The sequence below is a fragment of the Microtus pennsylvanicus genome, chromosome 13, assembly GCF_037038515.1.
Source record: "Microtus pennsylvanicus isolate mMicPen1 chromosome 13, mMicPen1.hap1, whole genome shotgun sequence".
In the NCBI taxonomy this organism is placed as follows: domain Eukaryota; kingdom Metazoa; phylum Chordata; class Mammalia; order Rodentia; family Cricetidae; genus Microtus; species Microtus pennsylvanicus.
In genome coordinates, this window is record NC_134591.1 from 51,941,685 (window position 1) to 51,959,681 (window position 17,997).

Sequence of the window (17,997 nt, forward strand, 5' to 3'; positions counted from 1 at the left end):
TTTAGGATCACCATGGAAACAAATCTCTGAGTTATCTGTGAAGACCTACATTAACTCTGAGTGGCACCATTCCCTAGGCTGGGGGTCCTGACTGTGTGTAACCATACATTATACCCTGCTTTCTGACTGGATACAATGTGACCAGCCACCTCTTCTTCCTGCCACCCTACCTTCCCTACTAGGAGGGACCAAACTCCGCAGAACTGTAAGACAAAAGAACCCCCTCCTTCCCTAAATTGCTTTTGTTGGTATTTTGTAGCATCCAAAGAGAGGTCACTAATACTGTGTGTATTGTTTAGTTCTTTGGCCATGTCAGATGAGGCGAGGTGGAGCCAGTAACTCTGGATGGAACTGTCTCATGAACCTGGATGATGAATCTGATGTGGCAAGTCTATGAATTAATTTTACTGGAGTTTCAGGGCGGTGTGGCTGGAGACTTCCCGGGCTTAGTAAACCCTTCCTCAGTGCTTCCTGGAACAGCATGGTCCTGGGCTTTGAGTGAGGAAGAAAGCTCCAAAATCTGTGGCCTTGAAATGTTGCCCTGGACTGTCTTTTGGTGGCTTCGCTGGGGACAGAAACTTTCAGGTACCCTGGTCTTTGATTTTTTTTTTAAGATTTATTTATTTATTATGTACACAGTGTTCAGCCTCCACGTATGCCTGCAGGCCAGAAGAGGGCACCAGATCTCATTACAGATGGTTGTAAGCCACCATGTGGTTGCTGGGAATTGAACTCAGGACCTCAGGAAGAATAGTCAGTGCTCTGAACCTCTGAGCCATCTCTCCAGCCCCTGGTCTTTAATTTCTTAGTGATAACCAGGACACAGGGCTTCTGACTTGCTTTCTTCTTTTAAGACTGGCTCTAGTTCCCCGGCTGGTTGACCTGGAACTCTCAGAGATCCTCCTGCCTCATCCTCCCAAGCACTGATATCACAGTATGCTGTCAGACCTGGCAGGGGCCTCATTTTCACCCAGCTTCAAGCTCAGGCCTCAGTGGGACGCCAGCAACACCGTGAAGGCTGGGACGTTCACGGGATGCTGGCAATGGCCGTTAAAAATAGGAGTGGGGAAAGACCAGCTTCCTCAGAAAATCCTCATGTCACCTGAAAGTTGTTCCCAAGTCCCAGGAAGGTGACTGGACACAGAGAAGTGGGCAGCTGCCTTCCAGCGGCTCCACCCACCATTCCAAAGCAGCGTTACTAAAAGTCAAACAGAAGTCCCTACAATAGAGTGGGAATGGCAAGCACCAGCTTCCTTTTGTTTTTTTAAGTTACAGCAAGTAAGCCCTGTGGAATTCTAGCCACGCATTTACCCAGCAGGTTAACCCTGGACATCTACCGGTGCCAAGCTGATGTGTACGCCTCTGGCAGAACATACTCATTCACGGTTCTGCTTTTACCACCTGCTTAAAGGGCCCTGCCAGCTGGCCAAGGTGGTTCACACCTGTGCTCCCAGCACTTGGTTGGTGGAGGCAGGAGGATCAGGAATTCAAGGTCAGCCTTGGCTACACAGTGAATTTGAGGCCAGCCTGCATGGGATCCTGATTAAAAAAAAAAAAGCTTAGAAACAAACAAGGGGCTGTACAGTTACTACAAGCCTACGACCTGTAGATTAGAAGTCGTGGCTGCTGCAAGGAGAGGTCAGGTCTAAGGATAAGGGAGCCAGTGTTAAGTGGGGTGCAGGGCTTCTCATCTTTTGCGTACTCAGCATCCACGGTGAGCTTCGATAGCACTCTGAACTTCCTTTAGGAAATACGATCACGTCTTTGAAAAGAAGCGATTGCTGTCTGTCACTCCAAACGGCTGCGCGGAATTGAACACTCTGGTGGGCCGATGGGATGTGTAACTCAACAGTGCAGAGAGAGCTGGAAAAGTACTGCCCAGAGAGTCGGAAGCTGGGGTCTGAACTCCAGCTGTCATTGATTAGGGGCGCTTCTAGAAGGCTCTCCTTTGACCCTCTCCTTTGATGATTCAGAAGGTTAGCCACAGGCTTCAGATAAGAGGGAAACTGCCATTGTTCTGCAGGCCCCGCCTCAGGATTGTATCATGATTTATAGCCTAGGGACTGTCAATGCAATCAAGAGTTGCATCCCCAGAGTAACCCTAATTTCTGGGTGCTACCATCCACCCACCTCTTCCTGTCTTCCATATAACCTCTAGCACACTAGCGACTGGCTCTGAAATCAAAGGCTCTCACCATCTCTTCTGTCTTCTCCAGCCTCCTCTCTCTCTATCCTGCCCGCCATAGCCCCTCCCTTGCTGCAGTCAGTTCCTTTGCCCCTTTCTCTCTTTGTCATTTTTGCCTGGCAAATCCCCAGTCCTGGCTCAGGCCCTTCCTTCATCTTCTCCCCACCTGCTCTTGGAATGGTGGAAGAACAAACAACACAATCACCCTGTGGTAACCTTCGCTGTCATCTTGACTGGATTAGAATCACCCCGGGGTGAGAACGCTAGGCTAGGCACATTTGGTGAGGCTAGGGAGGTTTAACCGAAGTGTTCGGATCCACCCAGAAAGTGGGTGGCATCATCTCGTAGGCTGGAGTTCTGGGATGACTAAGAGTTCTTGGGAAAAGGAGACGGCAAGTTGAACTCTAGATTTTACCTCTCCGCTGCATGTCTCTGAACGATGCGACCAGAATACAATATAACCAGCGACTTTTATGCTCCACCCCATGTCTTCCTACCACGATGGACTGTGTGCCTTTCTTTAAACTATGACCCCAAATTAATTCTTCTTCCCATACGTTGCTTTTGTCAGGTGTTCAGTCATAGCAATTAGAGAAGTGGCTAAAACAGCAACACTAAGCCGATCACAGTGAGCCTTCTCTCTCCCTTCCCTGGGATGATACACCCCTTCTTCTCTCCTCCAACCTCAGTCTCCCCTCCCCACCCTTCGTTCACATTGCTTCCTATTGAACTGGAAAAGCAGACACCAACAAAGAGAACTTCTTGAAGCTTGCACCTCATCCCTACTGTGTTTACCTATACGGATTACCTTCCTCTTGTGACTCAGAGGGACTCTTTCCAAAGCTAGTTCTGTGCACCTGACCCCACCTTCTCAGATGACTCCTCAGGGATATCCCCCTCTGTGTCATCAAGTTCCTTCCTGTCTTCCCTGCTTTCTTCTGATTAGCATACACACATAGTCCCGCAGCTTAGTCTTAGCAAGGAACAGCTTTTCCTCCACCGTCAGCCCCTTCTCCACACCTGCTGTTTCTCTGCTCCTATGCCGCAGAATTCTCCGAAGGCGTCTCTGATTTGCTGCTTGCATGCACACACGCCCTCTGTCAGGCTTTTATTCCCAACACACCAGAAGAGCAGTTCTGGTCAAGGTGTTCAGAGCCTCCCACTTGGCAGTTTCAAAGGTCAAAGTGCAGCCCACACAACCTAGGTGACTTACTTGCTGCATTCTACAGAACTAAACCCTCACCCTTTAAATGCTTTGCCCAGGAAACCCCCATCACGGGTTTGCCTCCTACAGCACCAGCCATGCACTAGCTCCCTAATCTCCTGGCCTGCTTCTCCTCCACTCCTTGACCTCTGCTCCTGGCACAGCCTAGAGTTTTCTCTCTCACCTGCTCCTTGGCTATCTTGCCCAGACACGAGACTTTGCTGGTTCCACATTTTGTTGGTTCTCAATCACACATGTTCAGAACTGCTTCATTCAGGCTACTTGCTGCTATGCATCCTGTCTGTGTTACTAGGGTGTCTGTCTGTCTTTCAGGCATCCACTGTGCGCCAGACCAAGGGTTCTCCTTATCCTGTGCACTCCAGTCTTCCTGTCTTGGGTAAATGGCAGCTCTAATCTTCAGAACAAAACTCTGATTTCTGTTATTTTGTCAAATCCAAAATCCAGTATGTAAATCTTACTGACGTCACCTTCAAGTTCTATCTGAGGGTTTTCTCTGCTTCCTCCTGGCCTCCGTGAGGCCACTTCTACTCTGGTCTAAGTGCTGGCATCAGCATTCTGCCTGGCCTCCCTGCTTCTACCCTGTGTCCTCAAGCCAGACCTGCAGTGACTGGGTCATCTTCAGGAGGGGCAGACTCATGTACCTCTGAATCAGTGACATGCATCTTTCTCACCTTCCTTGCCACACTCCATCCAGTAGCATCCCTCCTGTTGCTTGAGCCAGCCTGCTATGCTCTCTGCTGCTTGGTACCCATCCTGGCTGCTTTTTCTTCCCCCAGATATTAACACGATCACGGTCTCCTGTATCTACTCTTCCCTCTACAGTGAGTGTTATGGTTTGACTCTATCAGTAAAAAGATTAATAGGTTAGCTGGAAAGGTAACTAAGGCTAAATGAAGAACAGCCAATTCCTTGTATGGAACTTTTATTTTAACAGTCTTCTAGACTGTGACTACAGCAGCTGTGTCGTTACAGAGGATCCTGTAAATGCATTAAGGGCGCAATCTAGGAAAGCTAGCAAAATAATTTTAGGAAAGCAAACCAGATGTTTCTCAAAATTTTACTAATTTATTAGGGGGGTAATGGTTGTCGAATTCAGCAGACTGAGTGGTTAGAAAGATGGTCCGTTCTGGGTAAATAACTGGAGCCAGCTAAGCTGCTTCTGATTGTACAGAAAATCACTTTATCAGGGATTTTGTCAAACGTCCTAAGACTCTCAAGGTAGGCTGTGTGCAGCACCCGCAGGACAGCCAGATGACAGGGCTGCACAGCCTTTTTGGGAGAGTCTCGTCCATGAACACAGGGAATAGGTCCCTCCTGCCAAAAGACTGCAGTGGGCTGCAAGGCTGTGCAGAAGACCAGCAGAAGCAAAGGCTGGAGATAATCAATATAATTCAGATGGACTTCTGCTAACCGTTGTTTGACTAATCTAAGACATTCATGGACTTCAGGTGTCAGTAGCCCAGGAGACGTGGGGTTTGAGTCACCTCTAAAGATTTCAAATAAGGGTTTTCATTCTCCTGTTATTAACTCCATTGATGGTCTAATCCAATTAACGTCCCTCCAAAGCTGTTGAAAATCATTAAGAGTGCGGAGCTGATCTAGTCTAAGAGTGGTTTTTCTGTGGTCGAACTCCAGGAAGGAAACATAGTCTGCATTTTCTCAAGGGCAACGACTAAACCAGACCATTGCAACCCCTCATAAAGTGTTTGCAACCCTGCATGCAAATAACATTTCTTTGAGGCTGCAATAAGAATATCATCCATATAATGAATATAGCTGGAGATGTTGCTCCCTTGGGGGCTGCAAAGCTCTGGAAACACAATTGGCACAAAGTTAGATTATTAGCCATGGCCTGGGGCAACACAACCCATTGATACCTTTGGTGCAGCTCTCTGAAATTAATAGAAGGAATGCTGAAAGCAAATTTGGGTGAGTCCTCAGAATGCAAAGGAATAGTTAAAAAAAGGCAGTCCTTGAGGGCAATCACCACCATATGGTAATTCTTAGGGATAGTCACAGGTCTTGGCAATCCTGGCTGTAATGATCCCATAATTTCCATACATTTGTTAACCTGCCTGAGGTCCTGCAATAGTCGCCAACTGCCAGATTTCTTTTTGATAACAAATATGAGGGTATTCCAAGGGGAAGGGGATGGGACTATATGCCCAGCAGCTAACTGTTCTTGCACAAGCTGCTGAGCAGCCAGTAACTTTTCTTCTGATAGGGGCCACTGTTCCACCCGTACTGGCCTAGTTTCTCTCCGTTTGATGTGAATTGCAACTTGTGGCTAAACAGTGGCCCTCGGAATAAATTTACCAACCTTGTTCTGTCCCTGCCACGCCCCACAGTCAACCCTTCCTCAGCAACAGCCTGTGGATCCCCCTGAGGATCTCTGTTTAGCCCCCAACTGGGGCTAAAGCCCTGGTCTGCTAATGTATACTGCACAGGTTCAGCAGTCAGAACTGCCCCCATAGCTTGCAAAGTATCTCTTCCCTACAAATTGAGAGGAAGGTGTTCCAGGACAAATGGTCTAAAAATGCCCTTATGACCTTCATCATCCTTCCAATGTAAACATTGGGTACTGTGCTCTGGAGAACTGGCCATTCCTAACCCCCGTAATGTTATAGAGGCTAGGCCATGGGCCAATGTTTTTTAGCAATCACAGAAGAATCAGCCCCTGTATCTGGAAGACCTTTGAACTTTTCCCCATTAATTGTTAATATAAGTGTGGGGCGGTTCTCTAAACTAGAAACCCAAAAAGTTCCAGGGAGTCCTGTGGAGCCAGACCCCTTATTCCCTTGTTCTTGTTTTAAAAACAGATCAGTGGAGCAAAACATGGGCAAAAGCACAAGTTGAGCTATTCTCACTCCTTAAGGGATGACAAGGACTCCCACCCTGGCTCCAATCATAATTTTAATTTCTCCAGTATAATTATAGTTTATAATTCTTGGTAAAATTTTAATCCCTTTAAGTGCTGAACTACTTTTTCCCAGGACTACTCCTATCGACCTCTCTGGGATAGGTCCATATACTCCAGTCCCCAAGATCTGTACACCCATCTGTGGGGTCAATACTGCCTGGGCAGTACAGAGATCCAGTCCTGCACTTCCTGGGGTAGGGCCTGGGGCAGACCCCTCCTCCCATTTCCTGACAATAGAGAGGAGAGGAGGGTGCCTCACCCAGATTAGGGAGTGGCAGGGAAGTTTGATCTGAAGAGCTCCCAAGCTGGGACCCTAGAAGTGAGGAGCCTTGGAAGAAGAATTATCTTAGAAAAAGCTGGAGATAGATATGGGGCAGGAGTTGAAAGTTTCAGTTGGGAAGCTGGGGTCACAGTGTGCAGAGCTGGGGAAAGGAGATCACCGCACGGTCTGGGCATAGGAAGGAAGTGAGCACAGCTGGTACACAGTGTAGAGAGGGAAGGGGCAGGCTGATACAGGAAGAGAACATGGCAAAGGGCCGTTCTGGGACTCCATCCCAAGACACTCCAGGCCCTGCATACAGACTTCTGCTCTGCAGACAGTTTCACTATGTTCCTGGTAAAACAAAGCAAAGCAAAACAAAAATTCTCGAGACAGGCTGAGCGTGGTGGTGCATACTTTTAACTCCAACACTTAGGAAGCAGAAACAGGTGGGTCTCTGTGAGTTCGAGGCCAGCCTCCACTCACAATGAGTTCTAGGGCCGCCTGGGTCACTAGAGAGCTCCTGTCTCAAAATAAAATTAGATATGCAACCCTCCCCCCAACAAAACAACAACAAAAACTTCACGAGACCAAGAAACAGCGGAGTGACCCATTGTAGATGCTAGCCCCAAAGGGCTTAAGACAAGTTGCCACGCCCCCTTACTAGAGTGACACCAAGTAGCGGTTGCGAGGGGCCAGAGGGGGCAGAGAGGAAAAACCTATGTGAGCTCTAAAGCCATAGTACTTCTTATGAAAATTAAGGCAGGTCTTTAATGTAAGGCCTTGAACCCACACTGTCTGTAGGCAAGAGGGGAGGGACATTACTCCCAATTGGGAAAGGCTTTGGTTGTCTGCATGGAGAAGGAACCATCGCATCTGGATAAGTCGGGGCTGCAAGCAGGATGCCTGCCACTCCGTGTCTTATCTCATATTCGAGAAGGTAAAGCAGGCCTGCAGCCTGTAACTTATTAACCCTCCCCACTCCTGCGCTCCTCCCTTCCAGCCTCCTTTGTCAGGAAATTGAGGACGTCTCGGATCCTTCCTTCCTTCCTTCCTTCCTTCCTTCCTTCCTTCCTTCCTTCCTTCATTTATTTATTTATTGAGACAGGGTTTCTCTGTAGCTTTGGAGCCTGTCCTAGAGCAAGCTCTTGTAGACCAGGCTGGCCTCAAACTCACAGAGATCCACCTGCCTCTGCCTCCAGAGTGCTGGGATTAAAGGAGTGCACTACCACCATCTAACTGAACTTTTTATCATCTGCTTTGCAGCTCCTCTGGGCAGCCCTCTCTACAGTTGTGCCCTCTTGGTCCTGGATCCTGGCACACCCATTCCCCAGTATCAATAACATAGGCAATCCTTTCTCCCTGAGTTACCTGTTGATCCTGTCCAGCTTCGGGTGTTTCGCTGGTTACAGAAAGCCCAGAGAACCCCAGAGGTTGTCTTCCACCCTGGGAGACCATCCAAGTAGATAGAGGAGGCAGCCTAGGCAGGAGTAAGCCCAAGATGATCCTGACAAACACTGACATCAAGCTTGTCCTAGGCTGTTCTGGCCAGTGTAGAGGTGATCCCCTGAGCTGTATCTTGAAGGACAATGGGGAACCAGTCCTCACGAGAAAGGCAAAGGAAAGCAAAGAGGAGAGCTAAGGGCCTGGCAGCTGGGGTCAAAGGAACCACGAGCCCCAGATGAAGGTTTGGACCCCCTTTGCAACACACACACACACACACACACACACACACACACACACACACACACAAACACTTTGCAGGGAAGTTTGGAACATGCCTGGTCTCTCAGGCTCTCTCTGGGAAGACTGCTCATTGCTCCCTCCCCTGATGGTCCCAGCTGGCTCACTGCCTTTGCAGGCCTGTAAAACTCCCAGCTTCAACTTTGGACTTTGTACCGGCACTAGAAATCCATTTGTTTACCAGGGCTGGTAGCAGTGCCTGCTGAGGTCTGTCCCTTCAGGGACAACCTGGACCCCTTCTGCATTCCAGTTGCATTAATCCATAATATTTGGGGAGGGAGCAAATCTGCTTCCCCTCAATACTTGGCGAAGTGTTAAGATGAGTCCTCCCTGCTGAGGGCGCTGCAAATCCCGGTTGCTGCCCCGCCTTCCCTCCACCTGCACTTCCGCCCCGCCCACCCGCTGCGGTTCCAGGTGAGTCAAGCTCCCGCTCTGGCCCGCCCACCTGTCCAGGTTCAGCAGTTCCAGCCGGAAGCCATCTCCACGGACTGTGCACAGTGTCTGAAGGTGGGAGCGGAGAGGGGGAAGACAGTGGGGGTGTGAGAGCGGGTACTCTGGTCTATTCTGATCCTCAAGGGCTCCTGTGTGCAGCAGAGAAACTAGATCCAGTTGCGGGTGTGTACGTATGTCTGTGCAGATCCGGAGGGGTGTGTATTATTGTGTTGTGAATTGAGAAGTGACAGTTGGAGGGGGATGGGCAGGCAAGTACAGGCTGTGAGTCCAGAGGCGTTTGGAAAGGGACTTTGTGTATATCTTTGGAAACAATTTACAGAGCAAGGCAGGGGAGGAAGGGGACAAGTGTTGAAAAGCCCAATTGAACTCACTGCCAGGCGTAACAAATTCTTGTTTGAGTACTGAGTGCCTAGCGAGAAGTCCACAGAAGGCCACCAGAGATTGCTTGCGAATGAATGAATGAACTGGGTAGGTCTCCTTGCTGAGGCTTGCCTCCCTCCACCCCATCACTCTCTCCCCACCGCCTTCCTTCACTTTACAAGTTGTGTGCTGAAGCCAGCTTCTCCCTGCCCCCAACCAGGCACACAGGCCTCTGCCTCAGGGAAGTGTGTGGCTGGTGGTGGCCAGTTCTGACTGGATGCTGATGAGGCAGAGGTCACCTGTGGACCCTGGAGTAACCTCTCCAGCAGAGAGGGCTGATTTGGCACTGAGGGGTGAAAACTCAGAGAGCTGAGAGGTGGATAAGGTAGGTGTGTGTGTATGTGTGTGTGTATGTGTGTGTGTGTAGGGTAGGGCTCTGCCAGGAAGGAGAGTGTGGCCTGAGGGCCCCCATGCTGGATTTTGAGTTCCTCAGCCAAGAACGGGACATATTTGGCATATGGGGAGCAGTGGAAAGAGTTCCCTAAGACTCAGAGAGTTGGCTCTGGGAAGTGGATTGGGGGTGGTTAGACACCAGCTAGGAGATCTTGGCTGGAGACTGTGGCTATAAGGACAAAGTGTAGGTCGCTTGGACATGGCTCCGTCAGAGGGTAAGAAGAGGGTTAAATTACTGGAGGGGGAAGCGGCACATCGTGAATGAGGGCATCCTCTGGGTATCACACAGGACTGTGGCTGAATACACCCCTAAGCTGGGTGCTTTAGTCCCTTGCTTGGCCACTCTGCCTAGGGACACCTCTGATTCCCGCCGCCCGCATGCAGATGCTGCCCAGCCTCAGCTGTCTTGCTCTTCCTTCCCTGGCCATGCCTCAGGGTCACGTGTGTCTCCCTACACGTTGTTGACCTCCTCCAGAGGTGTCCAAGCCTAGTCCTATGCATGTGACCTTCTCCAGCTACTCCCTTGGCTCAGATGCTCCTCCCCCAGGGTTCCCCAGCCCTGAGTGCCACGACCCTCACTGTGATCTTTTCCTACTCAGGTGGTCGTCTCCAATAGTTCCCTAGTATAAGCCTCACTGCGGTGGCACAGTGTGGGCCCCTTGTGTAGAGGTGAGTAGACAGATGCCCGCCGGAAGGACTGGGATGTACTGTAGGGGAGGCTCCCGACACAGGAGCGGAAAGGTGGGTGCCCTGGCTGTCTGAGGACAACCCTCTGTTCCTGGGGTCTGCTACAGAGCTGGACAGTGCCCCACAATTGCTCCCAGACTGCTTCTGTCCTGTTTCCATCAGCTTGCCGAGGAGCGGGCCAGACTATGCTCTGATGTCAGAGATCTGAGTTCAAATTCTGGGGCCTCTGTTGGATCATTTTCCATTTGGGGGCCTCTGTGCTCTCGTCAGTAAGGCAGGGTAGTGTTTGTACTTATGTAGTGAGATTCTGTGAGCACAGTGCTAGTGCCTAGACCTAAGTGTTCTTACTAAAGGCATTAGAACTTCCTGGTCAGCCCCTTCCAGAGCTGAATTCCATTCATGGCAGCTTAGCTTCTCTTCCATGGACCAGTGATGTGGGCAGTGGTCCTGTCCGTAGCACCCGCTATCTAACTCTGACCCCCACACCTCTGTGCTTTTCAGGACTTGTACCCCAGGGCTGCCTGGAGCCTGGGGTGTCCCTGGAGCCAGAGCTTTTTCTGAAAGAGGCCAAGGCTCACCGATGTCATCAGGCCTCTCCATGACTGAAGCAAACCAAAGTGAGTGGTAGAGAGAGAGAATGGTCAGGGAGGGACTGGGTCCCCTCAGTGTCCCCTGAGAGCCACATCTGGGGACCTCTTGTAACCCTGTCTCTTTCCATGCAGCCGAATTCTCAGTGTACAACACCACCACGTCGTCAACGACGGCCTCTGGACCAGGCACCGGAGGCCGGGCATGGCCTGTGCTGGTAGGGGTTTTGCTGGGGGCGGTGGTCCTCTCCCTACTCATTGCCCTTGCTGCCAAGTGCCACCTCTGCCGCCAGTACCGGGCCAGCTACCGGCATCGCCCACTGTCCAGACCAGAGGGTGGGAACCGCCCACAGGTGGGTGAAGATGAAGATGATGATGGCTTCATCGAGGACAATTACATTCAGCCTGGGGCTGGCGAGATGGAGACTGCAGGGAGTCGGGACCACTTTTCTCTCTGAGCCCCATCTTTGGACACTTCCCACTTCCTTCCATGCCTGGCACTTTAGAGACAGCGATGCCTCAAACCTCAGGGTCAGAAGTGGCTAGAACTTAAAGCTTGCCCAGGGGGCTGTTTTCTGACACCGGCGTCAAAGTGACAATTCTGCTTTTCAGTAACTCCCCGTGGCTTCCTACTGTCCCAGGATAAACCCTGGCAGGGCACGACTGTAGGGAAGGCCCCCGTGTGCAGACCTCTTGGTTCCCTTTCCTCACCTCCCTCCTCCCTGCCTTACTGAGTTTTTACCACAGCGGCCCGCTACTTGCGTGGCTTTGTTCGTCATCATGATGGCAGCCCTGATCTAAAAAGTCCAGGATTTCACACATGCCCCGGCAGGAGAAGACCGTGCCAAATTTCTTACTGAAAATTTTTTTTCTTATCAAAATAAAGTATGTGATTTGGTTATAATATGTTTTTCACAGGAATTAATAAATCTATTTTCATTTTGGATTAACAGAAGAAGTCGTACCTTTTATATTTTCTCTGGTCCTAAATGCGTTGCTGGAAGATGCTGCCCAGATCCCCTCTCCTCCAGGGTACCTCCCATGAATATCTCTCTGGTCACAGTTTATTTTATTAAAGTAATCCCCCGTTCCAAGACAGGGTTTCTCTTTGCCGTGCCGGCTGTCATGGTCCATCTGTAGACCTGGCTGGCCTCAAACTCACAGAGATCCATTTGTCTCTGCTTCTCTAGTGCTGGGATTAAAGGTGTGCACCACCACTGCCACCCGGTTTAAAATAATTTTTACTGGGCCAGTGAAATGGCTCAGAAGATAAAGGGAGTTGCTGCCAAGGCTGAGTTTGATCCCCGGGATCCACAAAGTGGTAGGGACAGAACTGACTCCCGAATGCTGTCTTCTGACTTTCACACAGGTGTGGTGGCTCACTTGTGCCTAGGCACTAAAGAAATATAAAAAAACATAAAAATAATTAATTGACAGTTTCATACACACACGTCATGCATTTTGGTCATAATCACCCGACTTCCCTCTCTCATCCCCTTCTACTCTTTCTGACACATTCCCTCCTATTACATCACCTTCCTACTTTCATCTTAAAAAAAATAATCCAATGGCTTTAACTAGGGCTGTTTGTATGTGTATACATGTAGGATTGTTACCCAGATCATGGGTGTCCTCATAGTAACTACACCCCTGCAGAAAAATGGCTCCTAGCTGCTCTCCCGGCCAGCAGTATTTTCATCCCTACACAGTGAGAGCAGCCTGTGAGCCTGAGGCCAGGTCGTGTCTTAGTCTGTAATCTCAGTTTAAATACACTCGGCCCTTCAGACTCGGCCAACGCTGGAGGAAAACATTCGGTGAGGATGTCCAGAGAGATCCAGATAGTGAAGCTTTGAGTTTGTCATGTGCCGCTCTTCTGTGCTGAGTCCACAAAGATGGAATGACGCGAGGACATTTGTCACGAACCGATGTGGGGCTGAAGAGACGGCTCAGTGGTCAAGACTGCTTACTGCCCTTACAGAGGATCCAGGTTTAGTTCCCAGAACCCACATGGCAGCTCACAACCATGTGTAACTCCAATTCCAGGGGATCCAACACCCGCTCCTGGGATCTTCTAGAACTGAAGGCACACACGGTGCACAGACTCGGGCACGCAAAACACCCACACATACAAAATTAAAATTAAGGCCAGTAGTGGTAGCATCTGCCTTTAATCCCAGCATTTGGAAGGCAGAGGCAGATGAATCTCTGAGTTTGGGGCCAGCCTGGTCTACACAGTGAGTTCTAGGACAGCCAGGGCTACACAGAGAAATCCTGTCTCAAAAACGAAAATTAAAAGAATCAGAGGTAGTGTTCCTTGGTCCCCCAGGTCTCTGGCTGGCATTTGAGCACTTCCCCCATACCGTGTGAAAGGTGGGGGCACTGGCAGGGACGTGAGGTGAGCACCACATTTGCAGACGCAATGCTCATGGTTTTTAATCTCCATGTGCACCGCGCTGCTTGCCGAGGGCGTAGCGCCGAGGGCGTAGCGTGGTTCCTGGTTTACAGGACAGACGAGTACAAGAGATTGAAGGCAGAAGTGGAAAAACAAAGTAAAAAAATTAGAAAAGAAGAAGGAAACTATAACAGAATCATAAAAAGAAAGATAGACAAGAAGAGAAACTAAAGAACCATCGAGATCTGTCAACGTTACGAACGAAATCCATGTTTGCAGCTGGCTTTTGTTTCGCTGCCTTAATGGGAATGTTTAATTTCACGTTTGATGGTGGAGCGGTGGCAAAGCTCCCCTTCACCCCTCTTCCTCACATCCAAGGGTGTCTCATGGCAACCTGCTGGGCAACAACACCACAGACTGTTCTTCATCTTCCTGTACACTCTCTGTTCTATGTCAGCTCGACAAAACATTCAGAAGATGCTTGGCCTTGCCCCATCTCGAGCAGCCACCAAGCAGGCCAGTGGATTCCTTGGCCACCCACCTCCTTCTGGAAAGTTTCTTTGAAGGAAAGCAGAATTCTTTATTTCCTGTCCACTTTCTAGACATTCACATCAGACTGCCAAGGCACCTGGCCACATTCTAGCTCTGAGTTATTTCTCAGCTGTTTGGATATGATCGGAATGAGAATGGCAGTTAACTAGTGGGAAGGTGCTTTGGGTCATGGGTGGCTTCTTTAGTAAGTGGACACACTAGTCAAATTTGGGGGATTCTTATGTAATCGCAAAGATCATCTTTCTTCTTTCACTTAAGTATTTCTATGGGACTAGTGATCAAGCCTGTGTATGTGCCATGCACCATAGAAGCAGACTGCCCATGAACATTAGACAGCTAGGAGAACAAAGCAGTTTGTGTAACAACTTAATAGGATGTCTCTGATGTTTTTTAAAAAGCCAAGTATGTCACTTATGTTTGATAACAAGCCAAATCTTTAGCTGTTTCACTTAGAGAGATATTTGATTTTTTCATATTTAAATAAAATATTTTCTGTAATCTGAACATAAGGGTAAGCATTGGCCCAGAAGAGCTAAAATAAAATTTTGTCATGTGTTCCTTAAAAAAAAAAAAAAGAATCAAGCTGGGCGGTGGTTGCGCACACCTTTAATCCCAGCACTCGGGAGGCAGAGGCAGGCGGATCTCTATGAGTTCGAGGCCAGCCTGGTCTAGAAGAGCTAGTTCCAGGACAGGAACCAAAAGCTACAGCGAAAAAAAAGGAATTAGAAATATTTCAGAGATGATTTAAAGAACACAGGAGAATATGCATAGGGTACATACAAATATTGTATCTTTTTTATAAGATGCATATGGATTTTGGTTTCTGCAAGGGGTTTTGTGGTACAGGGCTCCAGGGGACAGTGGCCTTTGTTGAATGACCACGGAGTGAATGTGGGAAGGTGAGGAAGTGCAGGCAAAGGTGGAGGAAATCATCAAGAATCTGAGCGATGGGAAGGGCAGGTGTGGTGCACACCTTTAATCCGAGAATTTGGGAGGCAGAAGAAGGTGGATCTCTGACTTTGAGGCCAGCTTGGTCTACACAAGGAGTTCCAGGACAGCCAGGGCTGTGTAGAAAGACCCTGTCTTCAAAAAAAAAAAAAAAAGAAAGAAAGAAAGAAGAGAAAGAGAGAGATGAGAGAGAGAGAGAGAGAGAGAGAAAGAGAGAGAGAGAGAGAAAGAAAAGAAAAAAAAATAGCTGTGAGGCCAACAAGATGGCCCAGAAGGGAGAGCACTTGCTGTGTTAGCCTGACAACCTGAGATTGAGTTTGAATCCTGTAAAGGTCTGACACAGTGGTTCTCAACCTTCCTGATGCTGCAGCCCTTTAATACAGTTCTTCATGTTGTGGTGACCTAGCCATAAAATTATTTTGTTGCTACCTCATAATTGTAATTTTGCTACTTATGAATAATCATACTGTAATGCTTGATAAGTGACTCCAAGGGATGGCGACCCACAGGTTGAGAACCATTGTCCAAGGGAAAGCCTGGCTCCAAAGGGCTGCCCTCTGATCTGTGTACACACGCGGCGGCACATCTGTAACCAAAAATAAATAAATAAATAAACGGTAATTGGGAGGATGGCTCCTATAGGCCGCCTTGAGATGGGCGGAGCTTGAGATGGGAGGAGCTTGAATTAAGCTTCTTCCATTATAAAGAGTAAAAAGAGGCTAGGGGAAGGATCCTGGCCTTGCATAGAAGCAAAGGGACAGCTAATTTAGGAGGCAGGAAGCAGGTTGTCCTAGCCTTGTGGGTGGTGGCTGTTCCTGTAATGCTCTGTCATGAGCGTGACATTGAGTGACTCTCCTAGAACTTCCAAAACCTCGAGGAGTCTAAATTCCAAGCAATCAGGCAAGACACGGGTCCAGCTTGGTTCAAGACCCCTGATCTAATCAGCAAAGACCTGGGGGATGCAAGAGCCTGGAGTCCGGTAGCATACAGGAGATCGGGGGTGGGGAGGTGTTGTCTGTTCGAAATCATTCCCACACAAGGAGCCATCCTCACAAGCCAGGTAGCCACCCTGCTTGTTTCTGCCCAGTGTCATAGGGAGAAGTCTTCAGAGATGGAAATGGAGGTGGGAGAAGGAAGTGGCTGATGAAGGGAGGGGCTTGTGAAAAGCAAGGATTTCAGATAGCTAACAGTGAGCTGTGTCTGAGGGTCCTTATCAGTTGTGAAACTGTAGTGTCAGTACTGGTTAGAGCCAGAGAGAGAGAGAGAGAGAGAGAGAGAGAGAGAGAGAGAGAGAGAGAGAGAGAGAGAATATCACACTCCAGCTGAGAACGACTGAGGCTCATCTCTATCTTCTTTCCCTTCTTCAAAATGATAGAATTAAGAGAGAAAAGCCCTTGCAAGCCTAGTGAGATGGTATAACTAGTAAAGACTTGGCTCACGCAAGCAGGGTGCAAACCCGATGATGGCCAGAGTTCCATCCCTGGAACCCAAGTAAAGGTGGAAGGAGAGAATCAACTCCACAAAATTGTCCTCTGACCTCTACACGTGTGCTGTGTACAGGCACATACATGGACAAAGTAATAACTAATCAGTTAATTAAGCCATTGTGGTTGCAGACGGAGAGGGAGCGGAATAAGAGACAAATGGGTGATAAGACCTAAGGCATGGCACAGACTCCGGTCACAGAAGGAGCAGAGGTGACGGATGTCACCGACTCTGAATCTGGGGAGCTGCCCTGGTTTCTGGCTTGACATCTGGGCACAGTAACAGGAAAGCAGGTTGGGGAATGGCCATTGTAGGTCAGAGGAAGGATTTCCAGGGCGAATACCCAGGACAGGGTTTATCTGGGAACTGTCCAGCCTGGGGACTTGGGTTTGGAGGTGTCAGCAGTGTGGTCCTAGAGACTACCAATGTATGAAACTGCCAGGGAGGGCAACTGAGAGGAGATGCCAAGGGAGGAGTGTCTGGCGGGTACGTGGTAGGGGTTGTCTGAAAAGAAGGGCAGGGCCTGGAGATGGGAGGAGGAGCTAGAGGGGAGAAGTCTGGCTCATAGGGTCTGAGTTACCAGTTGTTCCTGAGTTCAGAGATGGTTTGACTCTTGAAAACTTAGGAAGAACATCCTGAGACCCTGAAGGAGGGCTCCTGTGAAGAGTGGGCCTAAGGGATGGGCACATCCTGGCCACTAAGGGAGGAGCTGCCGCAAACATGGTTTGATCTGCTCCCTGCCCTCAGCCTCCACCGAGGAGAAGCTGACCCGTGTAGCTCTGGACCTGAGTGTGGGACAACGGCTGCCATTTTTACATAGGCTTCAGGCCCCGGCTGGAGTCTCTGAGGACCCAGGAGATGGTAAGTGCTGATTCAAAATTAGCAGCTGTTTTCCTGCCCGCAGCAATCAAGTTCCACAAGCGTGGCTTCCTCTCAGAACCTGCTGTTGGATGCCAGGCCTGGCTGAGCAAGAGCCTGAAGTTGCAGAACCTTGGACCCTGTCCTAGAGCCTCATTTGATTCTTTGGGGCAGTCTGTTCCCATGTTCCACATGCTTGGTTCCAGGCTCAGGGAGGAAACTTGACCTGGGTCATAGGCTTCGAGGGACAAAGGTGCCGAACCATGGAGGAAGAGAATAATGCCATTAACCCAGCCTTCTCTCACCTGGCATCTTCCGGCCTCAGGTCCTGCCCCCAGCTCGCCACTGCTCACTCCTCACCAGTGGTTACTACTCGCTGTGCCCCAGAGCCTCCTAGTCAGACCTGAGTTTGGAGGAGAACCTAGTGTCTTAGCTACCTTCAAAGGCACAGCCATGTTTCTTACGCTGTGCAAAGAGCAGACTTGGGGGGGGGGAGGAGTCCGGAAAGCTACAGGTACGAAGTTTAAGAAACTCCTGGCTGCAGAGAGCTCATTCAGTAGAGCTTGCTGCACAAACACGAGGATCTCAGAAAACATAAAAAGCCGGGTATGGTGGCACATGCTTATAAATCCCAGTACGGGAGAGGCGGAGACAGGCAGACCCATGGAATCGCTATCCAACCAACATATCCTACTTGGCAAACATCAGGCCAATAGAGACACTGTCCCAAAACTCATGGTGATGGCTCTTGAGGACATTTGAGATTGACCTCTGGCTCCTGCACAAAGGAGCACAGCTGTGCACCTATGCATGCATGAACACACACACACACACACACACACACACACACACATACACACACCTCTTAACAGCATTCTAACAATGACTTG

The 17,997-nt window shown here is 49.4% G+C and overlaps 1 protein-coding gene and 1 pseudogene across 5 annotated transcripts; both read left to right on the plus strand.

Annotated features, from left to right (window-relative positions):
- Positions 1 to 8,535: 8,535 nt before the first annotated feature.
- Positions 8,536 to 11,955, plus strand: C13H1orf210 (chromosome 13 C1orf210 homolog). Of its 5 annotated transcripts, XM_075945208.1 has the most exons (5): positions 8,817 to 8,839; positions 9,366 to 9,530; positions 10,198 to 10,339; positions 10,787 to 10,902; positions 11,008 to 11,955. In XM_075945208.1, the coding sequence occupies exons 4-5, from the start codon at positions 10,866 to 10,868 to the stop codon at positions 11,328 to 11,330; spliced, it is 360 nt and encodes a 119-aa protein (XP_075801323.1). In that variant the 5' UTR covers positions 8,817 to 8,839; positions 9,366 to 9,530; positions 10,198 to 10,339; positions 10,787 to 10,865; the 3' UTR covers positions 11,331 to 11,955. The 5 variants fall into 5 exon arrangements, with proteins under 5 accessions (XP_075801322.1, XP_075801324.1, XP_075801326.1 ...); XM_075945207.1 differs by lacking the exon at positions 9,366 to 9,530 and having other exon boundaries at positions 8,536 to 8,839; XM_075945209.1 differs by lacking the exons at positions 8,817 to 8,839; positions 9,366 to 9,530 and adding an exon at positions 8,536 to 8,746.
- A 1,336-nt stretch (positions 11,956 to 13,291) lies between these two features.
- Positions 13,292 to 13,828, plus strand: LOC142833311 (calcium load-activated calcium channel-like; annotated as a pseudogene).
- Positions 13,829 to 17,997: the final 4,169 nt, after the last annotated feature.

Bases quoted from the DNA above. Each gene is read 5' to 3' on its own strand.
- C13H1orf210 (XM_075945207.1), top strand. From the start codon at position 10,866: ATGTCATCAGGCCTCTCCATGACTGAAGCAAACCAAA. The intron at 10,903-11,007 runs GTGAGTGGTAGA...CTTTCCATGCAG, and splicing joins CATGACTGAAGCAAACCAAA to CCGAATTCTCAGTGTACAAC.